We start from the raw sequence: 22,654 nt of genomic DNA on the forward strand, positions 1-22,654 counted from the left end.
ATCTTACAAATACATAAAATACATACATATTTCCAATACAACGAATTGCTACGTTGTATGAATACATTATTAACATCGTAGTAGTCGTAGTTATTTCATATATCATACACCAACATCACATTTTAACCAAAGGTTTGATCGTAAGGGAATTTATAATAAGCTAGATATTAACATCAACTTGTTTATTTAAGCTCTTTTAAAATTATTCACTGTATTTTTATAATCAGCATGTAAAACACTCCTAAATGATACATATCAATGGATTTGAAATTAAAACAATAAATAATATTGAAAGCATGGACATCAAACGATATCGTACTGCTTTGTCAAAATTTAGATTGAGAGCTTATCTATTTCCAATTGAAACCTAAAGTTGATGTCTAGTACTCATAGTCGAACTATATATGAATCTTTTAAAATGTGTAGGTAACGCAAAACAAACTGCGTCGTCGTCAACCATTAAACTCAATTCCGTTAAAGATCAATATTACTGTGGGACAATTGTCTAACAAAATAATGCTTTGATGAACATGCACTAGACTGGGGAGACACCACTTCTTCCAATAAGGTCGCATTTACAATCAAATATTCTTCAATAGCCATATAGTGCAAGTAGCTCCCATCAGTGTGGTCTAGACTGCTGCCAAAATAATATTCTACTGTAAATCTGCATCCGCCTCTCTTTCGGCAAAAGGCTGAATTTTAGTTTGTACGGAAAAGCATCAAATACCTTGCTGAACAAATGGTACTGCCTAATTTATTATTTGAGATAGCGATATTTTCCAAGCCCAATCGCCCACAGAACACAACGAAGCATAACGTTGTAGTGTATCGAGGGTATCCGACGATGAACGAACTGGTACTTTTGCTATCGTTGCTTCTTGATTGGATATAACGTAATTCCTATTTCTTATATTATTGAACATTGTGTAGCTAAAAATTATACTTTCCAGATATTTATCGGATAATTTTATTGTTTTATTTTGTGGAAATCTGATGAGTGTGTTTGACGATGGGCAGCTGAAACTGAAAACTGAAACTGTGAAATCACATTTATAGTAAATTTATCTTAAGTCCATATTTGATATAATATTAAAATAAATGCATCCTAAGGCAGCATAACAGCATCATAACTTTAAATTTTATGTAAGCGTTAATATCTTTCACAGATCAGCTGCCTCTTCCGAATTATCCGTCTTCATGCATGAGATAAGCTTTCTGCTTGGCGATGATTTGTCAGTGGCGTTGTAATGAATACGGGACGTAACTGAGTGAAACACGTGAAGACTTGTTGCAGAGTTAGCTTTCTTGGAATCATGTTTCAAATTGTTTTGTCGTTGCTGCCATGAACGCTTCAGCAGAGAAATAACCTGGAACAAACGTAAATGTACTGAATTATATCAGAACAACTGAATGAAAAGAGTATAATTGTATGATATATGAATAACTAGACACTTTTTTACGAGAACAGCACGATGATATGAAAACAACAGAATGATTTAAAACTCTACTGAGGTATTCAGTTGCGTGAATTTAGGATACACATGTTTGCATATGCCGTTTAGGCTTATCAGAACTGCTTGATTGGTTACATGTCTATATAGAACTGGGATATTGAATTATTGCACAATAGTAATAATTATTTACACTCTACTAATTTGATTGAGTAAAGACGTATGGTTCAATAGCCAGTTTGACAACAAGGTCTTTCCGATTACTCATTCATTTGCCCCTGAACCCTTCAAACGAGAGATTCCGTCCGCAGCAGTACAGTTATATTTCAGATGCAATGCATCAAGATTAGCGTGTTTGTTTGAAGCCATGCAAACAAAAGGTAAAGCATGCAATTTGAAAGATGTTCTCACTTATCGTCTTGTGTGGAATAAGAGTATCTTAGTTCTTTTTCTGGGGACCGTTAGTAATTCAGCGGCAGGTGAATGAGTTATCAGAAAGGATAAATTATTTCAACAATGATAGTATGATCCAGGAAGCATGTAAGTGTAAGATAAAGATTGTGCACATTGTTGTTGAAAACAGTGAATCACTTTCAAAGATGAAATGATTTCAACACATTGTTCAACTTGTGCTTCATTCATCTTTGTTATTTTATCTGTTTCCTGTTTATAATAAACTTTCTCGATCTACTAAGTTATGAATTAAAGCCAAATTGTGTTCATTCTAATTTAAATACTCACCTCCACGTTAAATAAGCAGAATATTATTGCGACGAAAAGGCCCTGAAATTGAATAAAGACGTCATCAGAACAATTTTGCCTGGAAGTAAAACATAACTGGAAATACGTTGTCATCTGAATGTCTCTTATTATTTCTGTATGAAGCTTGTCATATGTCACTAATTATTATGGTGTCAATCAGAAACACCTTATATAAAATACGCAAATAATATTTACAAAATTTAATTAAATTCAATAATTATGGCCTTGTTAAGAATGTCTCATACATATTTGTTCACTTTCTAAGAGTGTTTAAAGCAGCAAACTACAAGGTGTAAAACATATGTAATTGAAATAATTTAAAGGGGAAATATACATTGACGGGGAATTGTTAAAGTCTATTGCAAACAGATCCTGCCCAATATGAAATGATAAGATCAGTTTAAATAAACATTGAAATCACTAAATAATATGTATGACGCTTTAATGGTTTAAATAAACTTTCGACACAATTCTATTCTATCACAATACTTGTAAGGGTAGCAATAGAGAGCAATAGAGAGTTTGCAAATATGTTCGAAGTTTTAAATGGGAACCTGGACTATTTGCCATTACGTCCTGAAAGTACGTGTGAATTGTACACGTTTTGAAAAGCATGAATGGTAGCACGAGAAAAGAGTTATGTGAGTACTACCGAGGCTACACGTACAATTTACAGATACATTTTAACAAGATCAAACTCAGCTTATATTGTTAACATGTATATGAAGCCACATGCAAACGTAACCGTGTACGTCATGATGCGTATCCTGTCTATTCCTTCGCAACATTTCTATCATAGAAGTACGATTAATAAAAAACTTGCAAACGAGGTCAACATTTCAAAAACTGTTGCCCTTCGACTCATGAAAAAAAGTTTTGCCAGTGAAATATCTGAGCCATATTACTCATGTCAGTCATTAGTATTACTTTCAAACTTCTAAGAAAAGGTCGTAGTTCCTTTAACCTTTATGTGCTGTTATCATCATGGTTTATACATTGCTATGCATAGCCGGGTCTGATGTGATTAACATAAAATGCGTAAACTTAATTTTAACAAATTCGTTCTAGATAATATACAATATACAGACGTTACCTGTAAGTTTGTAATTATATCGGAGAACCTCTCATAATACACAGCACCCGGTATATGATAAGGGATTCGGTACACTGTGACCGTCAGTTGGATTCCAAACAGGGGTATCAAAACAAACGTTGCCTTTAACGCCTTCCTATTGTGAATAAAAAAGGAAATGAGAGAACCATTCACTAACCACTGCGCTGAAACACACGGTAGATGAGTTGGGGTAAGTTGGGCTATTAAAACAAACCTTGTTTGATACCTACCTAAAGGAAATACAATCTTATGGGAATTCAAAATAAATACGATTAATAAATGTTGCTTATTGTATCTGACAGATGAGGATAGTTCGCGGCACAATACCAGTAAATTTGGCCCCCGAAAAGAGGATAAAGGGCGATGCTCAGTTTAATAAAGAACGAGAAAATAATGTCTGGCAACGAATGTACATACTTGGCCAAGTGACTATGAGTTGGACACGCATACGAAGGAAACAAACAGGCATTGTTAATGTCCCAAGGGAATAAACACATATTATACCCATTGTAAAAATGTAGTACTGTAATAGTCTGATGTTTTCTGCAAATGTGTATTGTTCATCATCAAAACTAACTAGAAATACATCCTGTGGTCAGACATGATTTTCACTTACCAAAGTATTTAGTCTATAGGAAAGAAAAAACGTGTTTAAGATATTTACTATTTCTAACCAACAATTCCACCAAGTTAAATAGTCATTCTAGTCATGTTTAGACAATTCAAGAATCATCACTCTGTTATATGGTGAACTTGTTAAGCCTATGAATAATGTTTCAAAGCTGGGTATGTATTCGATGCAGTTATATTTCTCAACCTAACGAAAAATACAATGTTGAGGCCGACGACAAGATCGCTGAACATCATGATACAAAGGTGTATGTTTTATGCTTCGAATACGTTGAAAGCCAAAAAAAGTTGTGTGCATTTTATCAGTTTCACTAGAACAAAGACAAACACTGGGAACACTGAAAACATATATTTAGATTTTACCTGAAATTGCTTGGTTCGTTTGGATGAGCCTGGAGTTGTGTCAGTAATATTCGCAGAATGTTACATAGAAAGTAAACGTTCACCTAAAAAATATTTTGCGAAGATTAAGGTAGGAAAGAATATCAGTTGCTTCAGGGTTAATTTTGTTAGAGGCAATGCTTTTATTTAGGGCAGTATATTTATTCCTCAAAGATGCTTCACAATTAAATACACAATAACGGTAACAAAGGAATTAAAAATATTAAGGTGACACTAGTGTCATACCTTTCCCCGTTAAACAAACTGTAAGCTTGCTTTAAAGTTATGTTTTGTTTAAAAAACCATATTATATAACAAAACCTACAATTTCTGGTCCAACAGCATATGAGCATACATAAACAGGGTCCAACCCATGTGATGAAATTAAATTATCTTAGGGAAACAGATGAAAGCCTTACACAACAAAATATAAACAACATTGAAGATCACACTTATTACATAACCATGGCTTCACTAAAGTTCTAAATGCATTATCTGTTTTTCCATTGCCTGGAATATCAAAAAAAAGATTCATTTGCAGAATTTCGGAATTTTATTTCTTACAAAAGCAGAAAGTAAATAAAGCCTCTATCTTTATAATATGAGTTTAAATTATCTAAGAACATTATTGCCCTTAAAATAGCTGTATACCATAAAAAACCATAAATGTGTACGACAAGACCCAACAGTAAGTAAAGATCATAAAAATAACCATAAAACCAACAGGTAGAAAACAGCAAATGTGTTCCAGTCAATAATATTGCAAATAATTAACTCATACATACCAGAAGACATAATAAATTTGGAGCATATATTATCCACTCCTTATCCCCTAAACTCTTGGCCCAGCAGCTGGAATGAAAATATGAATATGCTTAATTGGATTTTTAGCTTTAATATTATTGACTATAATAAAGATTTGGATACCGCTACCTATTTTGGGAAATTTAGTGCCATTTGAAGCGAGAAATGATTAATTTGGATTTTGAAAATTATTACACAAAAGGTTTCCCTGGTGCTACAGACAGAGTGGTGTCAATACTAAAGGACTTCCAACAGGGTATTTGTTTTTTATATCTGCCCTTTGGCAAGAAAAGGCAAGAAAGGGATTTTCAGTATAGCCAAATTTATGGGATGGGCGACGGGTTTTCTTTTAATTACATTATTAAAGCAACAGATGAAACTTACTCAGTTGAACCCATCCATTGCCTTCTTCCATGCCTTTGCTTTTGAATTTTATCGTCGTTTTGGATTTTATTTTTATAGCAATGCTTTTAGTAGTTTTAAGTTAAACATCACTACATGGATATATATGTTTCTCAAACAAAACTTGCGTGATAAGAGCAGCACTTATAAATGTTGTTTCAAATCAGCTCGATATAAACGAAATCTGAAATCCTAATCTAAGAAATGTTTATTTTACTTAAATAATTTGAAAAAAAAACAAGTTCATTTCATTAACATTATCAACCCAAAGTAGTAATATGTTGCTTGCTTCGAAACCCGAGCGTCTTTTTAATTTACCAGAAAATGAAAATATATCTTGATCGATTTAAGTTTTAATTTTTATAAATATTTTACTTAAAAGTCCGGCGACAGATGGCGAGAGTGTATAGATAGTGTTGTTGTTTTACAAAATCTGAGACCTTATAGTTGAGGATCCGTTTGATTGCCTCGCGCCACGCTTGGGGAAATCGAGATATTTAAAATGGCGTCCAAGATTGCGTCCAAATTTTACCCAAATCATCCATTGAATTTATGTTGTTTTACAGTTTTCATTCTTGTGCAAAACTATACCATTATATATTTTTGTTTTTGTTTCTTCTATGATATATGTGTTTTCGTTTTTCGTATCTGAAAACATTCTGAAAAAGAGGTTTCACAGAAACACAACTCATGGTTCTTGGTTTAATAACGAGTGTTGAAATGAAACGTTAATTTTGGTAAATGTTTGGAAAGCAAAAGTCGTATGTAAGAATTATACAGATATTGATCTTTTTGTTTCGATACCTTAACTTCTGTAATTTGAGGAACGATTTGCAATAAATTAAAAAGAGGAGGAATTTTTTCATCGTTTACAAAGAGTTTGACTTGTATCTAGACTTTTATCTCATAAATCAACCAAATTCGTTAATATTGTGCATGACATGATACTATAAATTACCTTTTGTCAGCTTCCACTAGGCGCACGATCGCGTACGCTATGGAATACAACAAAGGTGTTCCTGAAAGAAAAAGATAATCATTTTAATTTTCCCTGGAATATGATTCATGTGTTATTATATCCTGCTTTAACCAATACAAATAATTTAAATCCCATTTAAATTAGCAATATCCGAATATACATATGCTTTCAAAAGCATAGGAGTTTATGTCACACGTAGAAAAAAGGTTTAAACATAAACTTAATAATGCAATTACTATGTTTCAATGTTTTTGGCATAGCCAAAAATATTCGGAGCTCCTCGGCCGTTTCCATAGACAACCAACTCGTGTGTTTACAGGTTCAACAGTAGCAACAGTATGTAAAACTGTAATTATTAGTATAAACTAACTAAGTGTTTTAAAATGTATTTTGTATAAATTAGTTTAAATTGTTTGCCAATGAAGTGTATTGTTACATAAATAATAAGGATTCCCCAGAGAAAGCCACAAGGTTAAACTGCTGAATTTAAATTACTATGCAATCTTCTTGCATAGTAGTAAAGGGTTATAATGTCTGAAAATGTAATCCGTCCATATACATCCGAGGTTGTTTTCGATGGAAAACGGCTAAAGAGTTTCTAGTGCCAAAAAAAAGCTTACCCCATCCAAAGACATAAAATAGCACCAGTCTCTTTGGTGGAGAAAATGCATTTACGATTAGGCGGTAAAGGTAGAGTCCTTCACAAAACATCCAAATATAATTGGTGCCCGTGAAATAAATCTTTAAAATGGACAACAATCGGCATTCCACCTGAAATAAATGGGAGAACATATGCTCATGTTGAACACCGGGGTCGCTATTAAAAAACAGTGTCAGTTGGTAATATATAGCATTGGTATTAAATTGTCATGGTATCCGAAACATTATCGTAACAAACGTTAAAGTACTTAATAAGCAATAAGTTTCCGAGAACTAACTCAATATTTTCAGTAATAAATTTCATGTTTTGCAACAAACGTCGGAATACCCTTCAATACATGTCATATGTTATAATATAAACTAATATTGTTTTTTTCAGAAACACGCGTACTGATGAAAAATAAGCGGAAACGAAATCTGATGTATTCTGATTGAACAACTTTAAAATAGTAAAAACAGAACGACTGAACACTTAGACTGTGCGTAAATATAATTTTCCTTAACTCTTAATTATAAGTATGCTCCAACGATACTATATAGAACACAATATAATGGAAACATCTTTAGTTTTTCGATTTGACAAGCCAAGTTAAAAAGGAAGTTAACTTCATTAACAAAATGTTAAAAAATCACAGAAGTAAAAAACATTCCACTAAACTTAAAACACGAATAACTCATTTTATTGTATGCCAATTAATTTCCTTTCCCATATCCAACGGTGAAAATACAGGACGCCGTATTAAAAAATGGTGTTTTTTGTGCTTTGACATTTAATAATTGTTTTCGTAATAGCAATTTTGTTAATTTTGATAAAACATAAATGTTTAGTTCTTATTTTGCTTAATTAAGTAAATTCTGTAACTTCTGACTTCGGTTCGCTGTAGTAGCCTCCCTTGACTTCATTACACAAAACAAACCCATTTAATGGAACAGGATCAAGTCTTGTGCGTATAAAGTTCATACCGGAAAACCTTAACAACAAAATGCTGTTTATTAAATAATATATATCAGCATAGCTTGATTATGGCTACAGAGGCTATTAATGAGCATTTAAAAGCGATTACATAACCAAACCTACTTAATTTAATACTTTGTGATTAAGAAAATGATAGAAGCTGCAATGAAATCATTAACGAAAATTGCTATGGTATCAGCATTCTATGTAAAAATGAAATTAGGTTTATTCATTTATAGACAGACGCACACATAAACACCAAGGTAAGTGAATAAATGATCTAGGATAAACAGATATTTGCTTAGAGGTAAATATTTTCGGCTAGACAATTTAATAAATTGACAATTGAAAGTTCGTTTTATGTGTGAGGCAAATATAATTACATCGTGCAGGAGAGTTTATCTAGTTTTAATAAAAAAACTATATCAAGAAATGACTGACTAAGGAAACTTGTTGGAAGTTAACGAGTGGGATACTTGTAAACAAATTATTTAATAGTTGTATATGTATTAAGTTTGGCCACCTTTTTACTACAACGCTCCATTAGACTCTACAAGTGCAAAGGCTTAAAGCTTAGCAAAGATAGCTGTATCAGATCGGTGCCTGTGTATGAGTACATCGTATATGATCTGGTAAATTGTATGTATATGTCATGTCTGTTTTAGTGATAGTTATTGTAAATGTTGATATCATGTTTGTGCTTTTTACAATGACCAAATATTGCCAATGTATTGCGATAATGATTGAAAATAATATGGCTACTTATTTATCTAAAACTACAAAAAGAAGGAACACGATCAGTTTCATTTCATTAATTTGTTTACATGAATGCAAAGTAAAGTTGTGGTTCATTATTTAGTTCAAATTGTATAACAATATAATACCAATTTCATAATTATTTCATATTTATACGTCACTCGATTTATGTTTGTATGTTATGCATTTTTGCCTAGTCATTTTGTATTAACAATATTCAAATTTATTGTGCTGATACAATAATGTTTTGGTTGATTTGATTTGTTTTCGTTGTCAATTGTAATGCTTTTTTAATCACCAGTATATCTATTGCGAGGCTAAAATCTCCCGATTTTGCTTGCCGTTGTTTCATAAACAGCTATTTTATATTTATTCGAAATGTGTTAAATGTATTGTCTGTTTCATACTAAGTGTATGATATGCGTTTAATTTTTAACATTTAAACGCAATTTAATATTGATTTGAGCACTGGGCTTGTTTCTGTAGTTTCCATTGTATCATTGTGATTTGTCAAAATGCTACATTTCTGAACCAGCGTCTACCTACCGAGTTCCTGTAGAGGTGTGTACTGGAAACGTTGCTACTGGTGATCTTTTCGTGTGTTATGGCAAGGTTCCAGATAACTGTTAGAATGCCATTAATGATGAAACTGAGGAAGAAGTTAACGTGAAGACGAATGCGGTGCTGCCGGATCAGAGCTCTGGGAATAAGACGTATAGAAATACATATTGCTTAGAGGCAAACCCTTTTGAAGCAATCAAACACACAAACAATATTATACCAATACTTCAGACCATTTCTATTTGGAAAACATAACATAACACAATATGGTCACTTCTTATTAATTGGCATATGAATGGTAACTTTTGACTTTTTGGCTTATAATTTTGTAAGTGGGGCATGGAATATGTAAAAAGCAGATAATCATAAAGACATAATATTTATGCAAAAAGCTACAGAAGCAAGCTCGGTAGCAAAAAGATTAAACATAAATCAAACAAAAGTTTGGATCTTTAATAATTATAATATGACGAATTCATTTCCATTCTATTCCCATCATGTTACATACAAGTATGGATTTTAACACCTATACGTATAAGAACAAATATTCTACAACAAAGTACTTTACATTTCTAAGATTAAAACCAACATACCGCCAGAAAAAAAAAACAATAGTATGGGAGATTATCTGGCATGTTCATGCTTGTACATATAAACAAGCAATTAGTTTTCGAAATAAAAATCAATGTTTTTTGCATTTAATACAAATAGAAATGAAATTGATTTAATGCTATCAATATCAACATGTATTATGTTTTTCTGACGAAACCGTTATGTCTATTAAATGTAAATTTAATAACCATGACTGATTAAGACATATCGATATTTTTGATTTTTTCTAGACATATCAGAAACGCTCAGTCGAAGGCCAACAAATTGCTCATCAGATTATCAAAACAATCGTATCCAGAGCGATATTACCGCCTCTGTGCCTTAACTGACACTTAAGTGTCTCTCGTAGCTGACAAGTATCTACATACTTGATTATTAATCAATGCTTGTACATCTCTTGCAAAAATGGCGATGAATTAACCCAGCTATATCGTATAATCTTGCCAGAAACTTTACGAGAAACAAGTGAAAAAATCGTAACTAAATCCATCACCAATATTTCAAGCAATGTTGTGATTCGTTTTATACAGACTGTACTAGTCGAAGTTGTATCATTTTATCATGTGAGGCTAGGTTTCCTGTTACACTTTCTTTTGTGGACATGTCAAAGCGGAGTTAGAAAATGATCCAACAGTATACTGTTTCTACTGAAAATAACAAACATGAATCCGCAAGTGATCAATAATAAAACTGTTGCGAGATGTTGAACGCAGTAAGTATTGCTAAGAATCTCAAAATACATGCTATAATGTGCATTTTAACTTAATATATGACAAATGGGCTAAGCATTGAGCTCTTTTTTATTTTTATATGATTTGTATTTGTTCTATTAAACTTTCATCAAAAACACTTGAAAACATGTATGAATAATACATCTTTTACACGTGAATAAGGCTCGTTGGTTTTGAAAACGTAGATATAACCACATGGACGAAACCAGGGTTTCAGAGAAGCATTTAAATATGTATTGGGTCAATGATGTATTTACGCTTAAGGTCAATGGCTAGGACTGAAGCGAAAATGTAAACATTCTTTTGTTTAAATTAGTATGATATAAAAAGAAGAATATTCATCTCACTCGTTTCAAATATCCTACATAAACCGAGAAAGTTTTTTTATAGGGTATTTACACGTGAAAGTATTATTTTACATTTGACGTGACTATTACAAAAATGTTTCCTGAGTTTATCACACTGACTGAGCTAGGAAGAGTTAAAGTATAAGAGTTTTTCTTCCCTTGTTTGGTTCACGGGGAATGGGTTAATACGAGTGTGAACTTTCAGAGTTCGACACGCCGCCGTTTATTTAGAATTCTTTGAGTCCATAACATAACATAACATAACATAACATAACATAACATAAAACGACACTTGCTATGACGTAGTGATGTCAAATGTAACGCCAATATTTATTTACAGTTCAAGTCAATTTAAGCGGTTTTTAATGTCGCCGTGTGTTCTGTTGTTTGGTATGCCCTGACGAATGTCAGCATGGCCGAAACGTTGGCATGATGATACTGTTCACTATTTTGAAGTTTGGAATTTTTCTTAAATTATAATATCATTTCCTACAAATAAACATTTGCAAGAACAATTATCGAATCAAAATTCGATTCAACGATGTTTAACCCTTTAAATGTTTCAACAGGTTAACGAAGCAATTGCTAGACGTGCAAGTATAGGACACAATCAGATTACATCCTTGTGGATAAAACAACCCTACAATTCTTACTTGTAACTGCAAAAGACGACTACTGAAGGCACCAAACATAGTAAGCTTGCAATCTGGCAGCTAACTCCTATGTAGATGGAAACCCTAAGGTCCTGCAACAAATTTAGAATTTCAATATAACAAAATAGTATATCAAGACGCGAATGGTTGATGCTTTCTCACATTAGAAAACAAATCTTGAGATATCGTCTAAATTAATCATGAAAACCTCAAAACATACTCCATTAATATATCCTCGTAAAATGAAAAATGATGATGGCTTTTACGTCAGTTGCGTGATAACTTTGTGTCTCCTGTTCAATGTCGTTTGGGCCCTTACTTCATGCCTCTGAACAAGAAGAATATTAGATTCACCACTGGGCTCGTCCCTAAAGTTTGTATTGTTTTATTATAGTATCGGATACGTTTCAAAAGTGCAAACACACAAAATGCATTGCTGATACATTCTTGAATACTGTAAAATAAAATCACTAAAATGTTTCTAAATATTCTATAAATGAGAAACAGGGAAGAGCAATTGCAGGCGAAGTTTGTAAACCATGCTTTATATCCCAATGTACGGAGATACTTAATGCAGAAAAGGCACACCATGGTGTTTTCTATCGCCACAAAAATGGACAAATTGATTTTCCTTTTATTAATCGTGAAAGCTTTTCTCTGTTTTCAGCTATAACAGAGCGCCACATTACACTTCTTAAAGAGGGTTTGTCATTTTTATTGTTGTCCTTTAATTTAAGAGTTTCCATTAAAAACTTCTGCCTAAACTCTTAGTTAGTTCAAAGCAAAAGGGTATGTGTCTGGAACAATATGACACAATGTATATATCGTAAGAATAACCGCGAATCTGGCTCACGGGCGGTTGGTCTCGCGTTCAGATCCCTACCATTTCACGTCATGCAAAAAAATCTTATATTCTTACTTAACACTCGATTTTAGAAATAAAACATGCCCTTTCTTTCTTCATGCGATCACAATTGATATCAGATTCATGTCTGCTGCATGTTTTATATCATTTAGGTAAACTAATCATAAAACGAAATATTCTGTTGTGCAAAAGACAATGTTTTGAGGAAAAAGAACCCAGAAAAATGTAAAATGTGACGTTACTGATTTTCAAACTATGTAACAGCGCAGTCTTATGTTAACACGTCATTTACCACACACATACGAAGACTGGTATCAGAGAGGGCGTCGAACTGTTACCTTATATTGAAATGCTGTAGATAAAGATTATATATAAATATCAAAGATAAAAAGTGATCACGCGAATACTTTAATCGTTTAAATTTAGTTTCAATGTTCTATACTAAAACATTATATTTTATCGACAGAGTAAAGTTTTTTTCCTCATTATTAAAGTATACAAAACGTTCACGGTGGGTACCTGGTTTTAAACGTTAATAATATAGTTGAGTATAATTAGAGTTATTTCAGAAATTATTTCCAATAAGAATATTGGGCAAATATTTTTGAATCGTACGAAATATGTACTCCTACACAATATTTGTGTCCAACTAAATGGAAACACTTCTGCCGTCTTTGCTTGTAATATAGGACGAAGATAGGACGAAGATGCTTGTAAGATGAACATCTCTCATCGATAATCGTTCTTCATACTGCTTGATTTATATGACTTTCTAATTTCGTAGATCAAAAACTGCGTCAATACTGAATATTCGATCAATAATCTGAATAATTACTTAAAAATATAATTGTGCATTTAATCCGACCGCAACACAAACAGAATTTCAGAATTGTTTTAGAGATATCGATTACTATTGTCAATTTAGAAAGTACAAGTTAAGGTGACAAATACATTGCTTTTCGGTGCTATTCGAAGGTCTTAGAGATTATTAACTTTAATATTTAAAATGAATAACTGGAAATTGTGCTTGAGCTGTTGGGTATGGAAGCCAATGAGCATTTCGCACAACAGGCCCCAAATGTTGATACTTAGACTGAATTATAACACTATATGTCCAATATCAAAACACTCTTGTGATATTTAAGGTTTTAAAAATACGAAAATCTTTGAAAAAATGTATCATTTATAAAACAAAAAACCAAATTGAATAATTTAAAAGATACTCCCCTATGCATGTTGAATGAAGAGCATTATGAAAAACCTACGCAAAATAATGATTGAATTTCAGATAAACTAGTGATTGTTGAAGAAGAATTCGACATGATTGCATATTGCTCAATGTTACTTCTTCATCAGACATTAACTTGATTCGACAAGTAATTCATATATTTGAAAACAGTTATTTGCAATCATTACAATTAAAAGCACAATAAGTACTACTTATATATGTGTGTGTGTGTGTGTGTGTGTGTGTGTGTGTGTGTGTGCGTGTGTGTGTGTGTGAGAGAGAGAGAGAGAGTGTGCGTGCGTCCGTGCGTGCTTGCGTACGTACGTGCGTGCGTGCATGGGTGTGCACGCATGTGTGTGCGTGTGTGAGTGTATAAAATGAGAAACGAAAGGAGTAAACCTATCACCGGTAAAAGACGTTAACAAGAAACTTTCATCTTCTAAATCTAAACAAATACATATACACATACAAAACAAATTTTCCCATTCATTTATCGGTTTCATCACCAGCCCAATTCACTTTTAAAAATGTTTACACATGAACAAGAAGATGCTTTAGTATCCATGCGTGATTTTTCAATTGTTTCAGCATAATCAATACTGTTCTTTAGAACGGAACGTTTTCTGCTCACTTCAACAACTGCAGTTAACAGCTAAAGCATAATATACAAACACACTGATCCGATTTTTGATTGGTCAATATAGTCTCACTTATCAGTTATACGCCTCTTTAAAAAAAGGGGATTTATTGTTTTAATGTTTTGCCAATATATTTAAAACTTAAAAATAATCCGTATGATATAAGATAACGAAATGATATGACTGTGTGTATTTGATTGACATTCATTGTACCTGGTAACTAAGACAAGGTGTGTAGTCTGTCCATTCATATCCAAGAGATCCACGCTTAAGCCACGTCCCATCTGACTGACAGGTTTTGAGTGCTGATCCTGGAAAAAAATAACATATCTTATGAAGTCTGATAAGATGAGACAAACTATAAATATACAGTAACTTTCCGTCATCTTATATGCTTCATGCAGTATTGTACTAAATCTTTAGTCGTGTCACCAGTCTAACGTTTATTATTACATTACATTTTAAGAGTTCCAAATAGCATTGTTTAATGGCATATAAGAGAGATTCTTCGAAGGTTTCATGTGAACTCACGTTGAAAACATAATCTCGTTTTGGTCCAATCAATTGCTTGTTCATATGTTTATATTACCGCCATCATTGCTTCAAAAAACGTATATAAAAATATGTAAATATACGTAAGTAATAATATGCAGCAAATGTTTAAATGAAATCATAGTTTATATTAAGTTAATAATACTTCATTTCTAGTGAAATGAAATCCATTATTACAAAGTGTGCAAGTGATTACTAAATGTCAGATCACGAAACGTTAGATTCGGAGGTATGGCAAGTTATACTAAATTGCCATTTTGACAAGAGTTATGTTCATTTAAGTATATTCACAGAGTTGCAAATTGTACTTTGCAAATCAGCATATGAAAACACTTAACGTTTCTGATTAAAAGCAATTAAGTTATCAGTATGCATTTGTTTATAGCCTAATTCTACGAAATTGCAATATAAAGAGATGTGATGACGCAGAAATGACACTAAAAAAAATAAAAAATAAATAAGTTAGAGTAATGTTGACCGTAATGAAAACTAATTTTCCTTTCTTCAGGTCCTGAACAAGATTATGTCTAACTGCTTCATTGTCGAACGTCATTTACAACTTTCCTACTATTTTCTCTCAGATGCAAGGTGTGGAGTTATTTCATACCAACCAGATGATACAAGAAATCATAAAAATAATGTGGGCTGTTATTACGGTTAACGTTTGAGAAGAGTCAATGGTTTAATGTCAACCAAGGCTTCATTGAAGTAAAGAATTAAGCATAAAATTCTTGAACAAATAGCAAATTAAACAAACTAATGAAAATAAAACCTCAAGCAAAAATAAGCATATAAGTCACATCTAGCAAAATAAAAAAAGGGTCAAACTGAAGCCATAACGCAAATACGATTGTATTTGATACCATTTGCTATTTCGCGTAAAAACACAACAGTTAACACCATCATATAACTGTTTCACATGGTGAAAAAACATAAATCCTATCATCAGCTAGCTAATAAACAAAAGAGACTTGCCAATGTATGTATGTGGTATGTAATCTAAGCATTGATTATTTGTTGTAATTCGAATATAAAATAATAATGACTTGTGTTAAACGGAGATATTTCCTATTTACGGTAATGCCACTTTTTATATATGTCCAACAGATAAAGACTTAAGAGCCAAATGTGTTACAAAATATATTATTAGTAATAATTTATTACATGTGGCAAACAAAGCAAACATTTTGAAATACCTCAATAACGTGTCAGAGTGTATCTACTATGGGAAAATCCTACGAAACGTAGTTTTTCATTTATCAGTAATATTTTTTGCTATTCTATAATACTAAATTACTTAAATACATGCCTTTGCATACGTTGCTTTGCTAAAACATGTTTAAAAAGTTATGCGAAACATTAAGTTGAGTCGAGTTAAAAAACATGAAAACCGAAATGTATTTTTGTTTAATTATCAAAAGTCTCTGAAGCAATCTGATAGTGGAATTATATGTATTAAGTAAATGATCATCAGACAAAATAAGGTTGGTATTTACCATGAATCTCTGTCTACTCACTTGTGGGAACGGAAAATTGTAGAAATGTGGGACAGGACATTTGGCTTGTAACACCTGGGGCACTGGCGTCCCAGCAACCGTAACCATCCCACGTAGGTGGACATGTGTTGTTAGAATCACGTGACTTCAGTTGTCGCGTGCAGCAATCACGCGACGCTTTGCAACAAAGTAGCCATCTTTCACATTCGTCACTAGAAAGGGTGGCACAAATTGTATTTATCGAAGTGTTGTTATTGATGTCAGGCTGGACGGTATATGACATATTTGTTTTCAGGGCTAGACTATTAAAGCTCGGGTGTGGTGTGTATGTGAGACCGGGAAACAGATAATAATAGCACCAACCGCAGGCGTGTATGTTGAAGACATTCTCAGGGAAAACACCAAGCTTGCTGCGACACAACTGCGAGCAGAAGACATGCTGAAGGGAATGAAAATAACAAGAATTAGATCTTGGAATCTTTATCAATTTAGTTGTAATTGCATGATATTTTCTTAATTATCGCATTAGGTAATGTTTCGTAAAACACATCAAACGTTAAAATAATGAATTATTTGCAAAACATTGAAGACTTTTTTATTTTCATCAATCTTAAACAAATGGAGAAAAATGTTTACAAAAGAGTATAGAGACGAAAACATGCACCAAAGGCCAGTTGAGCTTGTTTGAATCCTGAAACATTCTCCAGAAACATGCTTATATAAACAATGTACAACCTGTGAGTTTTCATTGCTCATGACGAAAGTGTTTACACTAACCAGGAAACATTACCGATTTAGCTTCAAACGAGTAGCTTACGATGAAAAGTAAAAATGTTAAATTTAAGACAAATCATTGCACTTGCTGTAATACTTGATTGATGTATACACCGCTTAATATTAATCGTGTAATAAGTCATCTTATACAACTCAGCTAAGATCAGGTAACATCTACATGGGTCGACAATCGCCGCAAGAGAAAGTGACAAACATCGGACGTAATCGACCCGTACCGAGCATTGTTTGTTTTAATAAAGGAAGGAATTCATTCCCGCTATTCATAGGAATAACATTCGAATCTCTTCGTCGTTGCATTTAGAAACTCGATGTTCACTGATTATTTTTGTGTGTATAACCAGGCTAATAACTTAAGACGCTTAACTCAACAGCGATAATAACGTTTACGCGCACATACACATTAACGTTGTGTTCGCAGCCTCTTTTTTTAATTCGGGCGGCTTTTTACAGTTTTACAGCTATGTTGTTTCTGGTTAAGTAAGACAGTATACCCTAACTTCATGTTACACAAAACTTGAAGACGTTATAAGTTAAAGATGCAAAAAAGTATGATTAGATTACTTCAATATATTACATTTATTCAAAATATGAAATAATTACCTTCAAAATCAGAAGTATCGATATTAAAATCACAGTCACATACATGATGCTCCTTGACAATTTTAGTTTGTTTGTAACTTCTTAAAGCACACGAAACAGAGATCGGCATTAACACCATACACACACTATTTTATCTCCAGTCTAAATTGTATCACATTAAGACATCAAGCACATTCAATTAGTGTATGAACCCAAGAATAAGTAGAAAAGCTTAACATTGAGTATTTATCTGCAATATATCTCAAGTTGGTGGTAACAATTCCAGAGTATTTACAAATCTCATAACCCTCTCTGTGCGCATCGCGTTTTGAAATGTTGTAGGTAGAAAGACCAATACTACGATACTCCTTTTCGCCCGCCGATGAGATAGAAATAGTTGGATAACAAGACGCCGGGAGCCACTATTTACGAGAACCGCATTGGCGTTTCAGCTGTCAGTAGGAGGTAAAACTACAATAATGTGCAGAAAAAAGACGAATCAATAACCAAACAAATCCCTTAATTTCATTCGTCTTATAATATTAGACATAACATTTAAAAACGCATTTGTCTAATATCACAGTATATGGTATTTGTTAATTTGATTAGAACTTTAGCTTAATTCTAAGATTCGTATTTGTGTTTGATTTTTGAGCCATTATGGCTACTTCAATTGACAAAATAAAAGAACACCTCTTAACCACAGCATTTATAAAAGGTATTTGTAACGAGCAAGTTTTGTAAATCAAATCAAGAGCCTTATAATAACATTCACTTGATAATAATAAGTGAAATGATAGTGTAATTGCCCGTGTTTTTATGCCAGTAATGAAATTGAGTTTCTTAAAGCTAAGTTTATGTCCGTTGCATGCTTTAAAAAGTCAAATATATTGCCGATGTATACTTGCTAACTTATTAATTCAGGCAATTTGTTTGCTGGAGGTTTAATTAAGAAATTAATTAAAAGACAAGTTTTGGATTGATGTATTTAGAGTAGTTTGTAGTTATGTTGTTAAGTTATTAACTCATACAGTTGGAGATGTACTTGATACACAATTGTTTTTATAAGCGTAATTTAAAGATAAGTAATAAAGCTTTCTTTGACAGAAGTCTTTATTATTAAGGAACACGTTTATAAAGTATAAGACACATAGTTTATTTTATCCTGTCACTTGCATACATATCGATCCAATAACAAGGTGCCGTGTAAATTTTGGTTTATTAGGATAGTAGACCACGTGATGTTTATCTACAGTCAGGTGGTCATGTGACCGCGAAAACGAACTTCTTTACTATATCCTGCAATGTCAGAAGAACAGGACAAATACTGTTTCAGTATCTTATCAATGGACCACCAACAGCCGACCTCAACAATCACTCGCCCATAAAGTCCCATCATTATGCAAAATAATGACACTGGCAAAACAATCGACCTGAAAATCTACATGTGATGTGAAAATCTTACCCCAACCGCTGATGCTGGAAACTGTTAAACAGCATTCAACGATACTCGTCGATAGTTTATTCCATTTCTGTGGTGAATGACAAAATCTCACGTACAACAGAAATGTATGATCTCTTTGCCGGTGCAGTTCTGAACATCCAACACTATTAACATGAATTTAATTCATTTAATATTTGGCGATTGTTTGTAAACACTCGTGATCTTGAATCTTGACTTGTGTACTGTACTCTGTGACTTGCGGAACAATTGTTACATCATTAGATAATGTTTGGAGACAAATCCATGATTATGCACGTTTAAACGCTTTTTATGTTTTTAATTGATATTGACGTATTAAAATGAAATGACTTTGAATATAAACGTATTGAAAAAAGTTGAACAGTTTTGAGAACTATTTTGGGGGCGATTTAAACATGTATACCGGGTGTGATGTCGTCAACAGGGAAAAAAACAGTTTCCCCCCTTACTTTTAAAGATACTTAATAATTTTAAGGTTTTTATAGTGTTTAATTAACAAGGTAACAGGATAAATAGAATACAAGGTTAGTGCCGTGGATGGAGAAAGTTTATCTGGCTCGGCTGCGGATTTTATCGGGTGAGCCGAGGGACAAACATTAGTGTTCGTTTTAAAATATTAACTGGTCAGCTGTTAGGGTGCTGCTAATTTATATCTGATTTACTGTTTATACATTACATAGTTCTTTATATCACTAAATAATACGAAATTATGTTGCCATCTCTAAACTGTGTACAAGACCATATAATCAAGTGTTTAATTTCCTGTTTATATCATTTTAGCTGTGAATACATTGTTATCCATGCGGGTAGCTAGGGCCTATTTGAGGTTACGCAGCCAGATCAAAATTCGTTATTGACAGACAACATAACACTTATTAACCCCTTCACTCCCTACTACCTTCGATTTTTATTTCCATTTTGAGGTTTCTGGTATAACAAACACTTCGCCCTGTCAATTTTCATTACGCAAATGTGTATTTGCGTACAGTAGGCTACACACCTGTTATTTGTTACTCGTTATATATCTTCCTTTTTTAAAGTGTTAAAACAATCGATGTATTAATGTTTTAACTGCATTCTTTAATATTACTTCGTCCATTTACAATATAGTTCTTCTTATTATTATTTACAAGCGATAGCGATGGCTCTTGGTTTAGATCGTATAGATATTCAAAAATAAGTTTGTAGTCAGTTATATTTATTTAAAGTTTGCAAGATGTTGAAAAAATAACATTAAAACCCATTTTAATAAGCCTTGAGTCGGTTGAATTCGAGAGATATGATGGTAATTCCGTCTTGGTGCTACAATAAACTGCATGAGCTTTACAACCAGACGTTTTGTTATCAACGATAGAAACAAAATGATTATTAAAATTCAATAAAATGCGACACCAGACGATTAATTATAGGAAAACACTGATCAGTCTTTTTTTATTTGAATTTATTTGTGTTTTTTTCGGTATGTTCAAAAACGCACACCCCAGTCAAAACATATCATTTTCTTTCCTGGATGAGCAAATGGCTATAATGCTGATCGTAGAAAACCAATGTCCCTCTTTTTAAGTGAAAACAAAATCAAAAATACTCGGATCAATGTTACAGCTTTTAGCAACGAGTATTAAAGGTTTAATGTTTACTAAGTATCGTTTTAGCTAGACAAATCGGCTAGCCACAAAAGCTTCCTTTGAACATTTTCCAAACAAATAATGCAATGGAATGCTACAGGAATGTAAGAAATAACTATGAGCTTGAGTCACAAATATAAAAACAAATGACTGTGAGCTTGTTTAAAAACAAACATATAACATCATAACAGATAACTATGAGCTTGAAATCAAGAACTTGAAAGTTCCGAAAACCTAAGATTTAAATAATCTACTCAAACGAGGAAGAGCGTGTAACTGGGGCCAGGATTTAAATAATCTACGTAACCGAGAGAGAACTTGAGACTGTTCGAGAAACTTGGGCGAGGATTTGAATTATAAACTCAACCGAGAAAAGCGTGAAATCGTTCGAGAAACTGGGACCAGGACTTAATCAAAATTAAATGTACATAACCGAGTAACACCATCCGATTGTTCGAAAAACTGGGACCAGGTTTTGAATTATGTACCCAACCAAGTAAAAGCTTGAGATTGTTCAGAAAACTGCGGCCTGGATTTAAATAATGTACTCAACCGAGTCAAAGCTCCAGAATGCTCGAAAATCTGCGGCCAGGATTTAAATCATATATACTCAACAAAGTATGAACTAGGTATTATATTTAAATAGTGGACTCAGTTTAATAAAAACTTAAGAATTTCCAAAAATCTGTTGCCTGAATTTGAATAGGGTTTTTCGAAAAATATTCAAGAAGCCGAGGCCAGGTCGGATAAAGATTACATATATATTGCGTGTGTAATATAAAATATTAATCAATAAATAAGGTGATGACTGGCAGTCACTCGTTCCAGTAGTCGTTTCCTTTATAAGTTTCTATTTTTTATGTTAAATAAAATGTAAACCGTATTTTAGACAAAAATAATAGAAACCATAAATTGTCGAACAGATAAAGAAGCAGAAGAAATTAATTGATTCAACAGCCAATTCAGTGGTGTTTTTAATACAATTTGTACTGTTATAGATGTTTGACAACAATGACAATGTGGAGCTAATTTCAAAAACGAATAAATCAAAACGTTATTTTGAATAATTAATTGTATCATTTAACACATCAAAGAGTTCACAATATATAGTACACGTTTCCTCCAGTTCACGGCGACAACATAATCACATCAATCATTTTATATATTTGTTCTCGATTTCAAACTAGTTTTGTTTTCCATTTCAATAATGAAAGAGTTGAACACAGTGGCGTTAGGTGAAACCACTTGTAAACTTTCCTTTGGATTTAAAGATCGACTATTTAATCTTACTCTTGCAATGAAACCCACACAAACCACAAGTAGTTCAAAGCAGTCAAAGCAAATTGTTACTCATAAAACTTGAGTGCAAGGAAACAGGAAGTAAAAGCAGTTTCACTTCGTGTTATAAGCAAACAGAGTTAAATAAATTTTACAACTCGTATACATCTTTTAATATTGAGGTGCAAATTTCTGAAATCTTAAACACATGATGAAATGAGAATATACATTTTGTCCAAAACGTTTTTGGAATAACAAACTGCTTTTTGTCACACATATGTAGGTGATGTCAAATCACCAAAATTACATCAAAC

At 32.7% G+C, this 22,654-nt stretch overlaps 1 protein-coding gene across 1 annotated transcript; it reads right to left on the minus strand.

Annotated features, from left to right (window-relative positions):
- On the minus strand, window positions 1-18,237 carry LOC128238878 (calcitonin gene-related peptide type 1 receptor-like). Its single transcript, XM_052955183.1, has 12 exons — window positions 17,976-18,237; window positions 16,602-17,019; window positions 14,746-14,843; window positions 11,802-11,893; window positions 9,444-9,597; window positions 7,147-7,297; window positions 6,506-6,566; window positions 5,127-5,193; window positions 4,324-4,406; window positions 3,310-3,445; window positions 2,196-2,237; window positions 1-1,370 (listed from the first exon to the last, which is right to left on the minus strand). The coding sequence occupies exons 1-12, from the start codon at window positions 18,018-18,020 to the stop codon at window positions 1,164-1,166; spliced, it is 1,554 nt and encodes a 517-aa protein (XP_052811143.1). The 5' UTR covers window positions 18,021-18,237; the 3' UTR covers window positions 1-1,163.
- Between the last annotated feature and the right edge of the window lie 4,417 nt (window positions 18,238-22,654).

The sequence above is a fragment of the Mya arenaria genome, chromosome 1, assembly GCF_026914265.1.
Source record: "Mya arenaria isolate MELC-2E11 chromosome 1, ASM2691426v1".
Classification (NCBI taxonomy): Eukaryota; Metazoa; Mollusca; class Bivalvia; order Myida; family Myidae; genus Mya; species Mya arenaria.

Bases quoted from the DNA above. Each gene is read 5' to 3' on its own strand.
- LOC128238878 (XM_052955183.1), bottom strand. From the start codon at position 18,020: ATGTATGTGACTGTGATTTTAATATCGATACTTCTGATTTTGAAG. The intron at 11,894-14,745 runs GTACAATGAATG...AATTTGTTGCAG, and splicing joins CACCTTGTCTTAGTTACCAG to GACCTTAGGGTTTCCATCTA. The intron at 7,298-9,443 runs GTAGGTAGACGC...CATTTATTTCAG, and splicing joins CACACCTCTACAGGAACTCG to GTGGAATGCCGATTGTTGTC.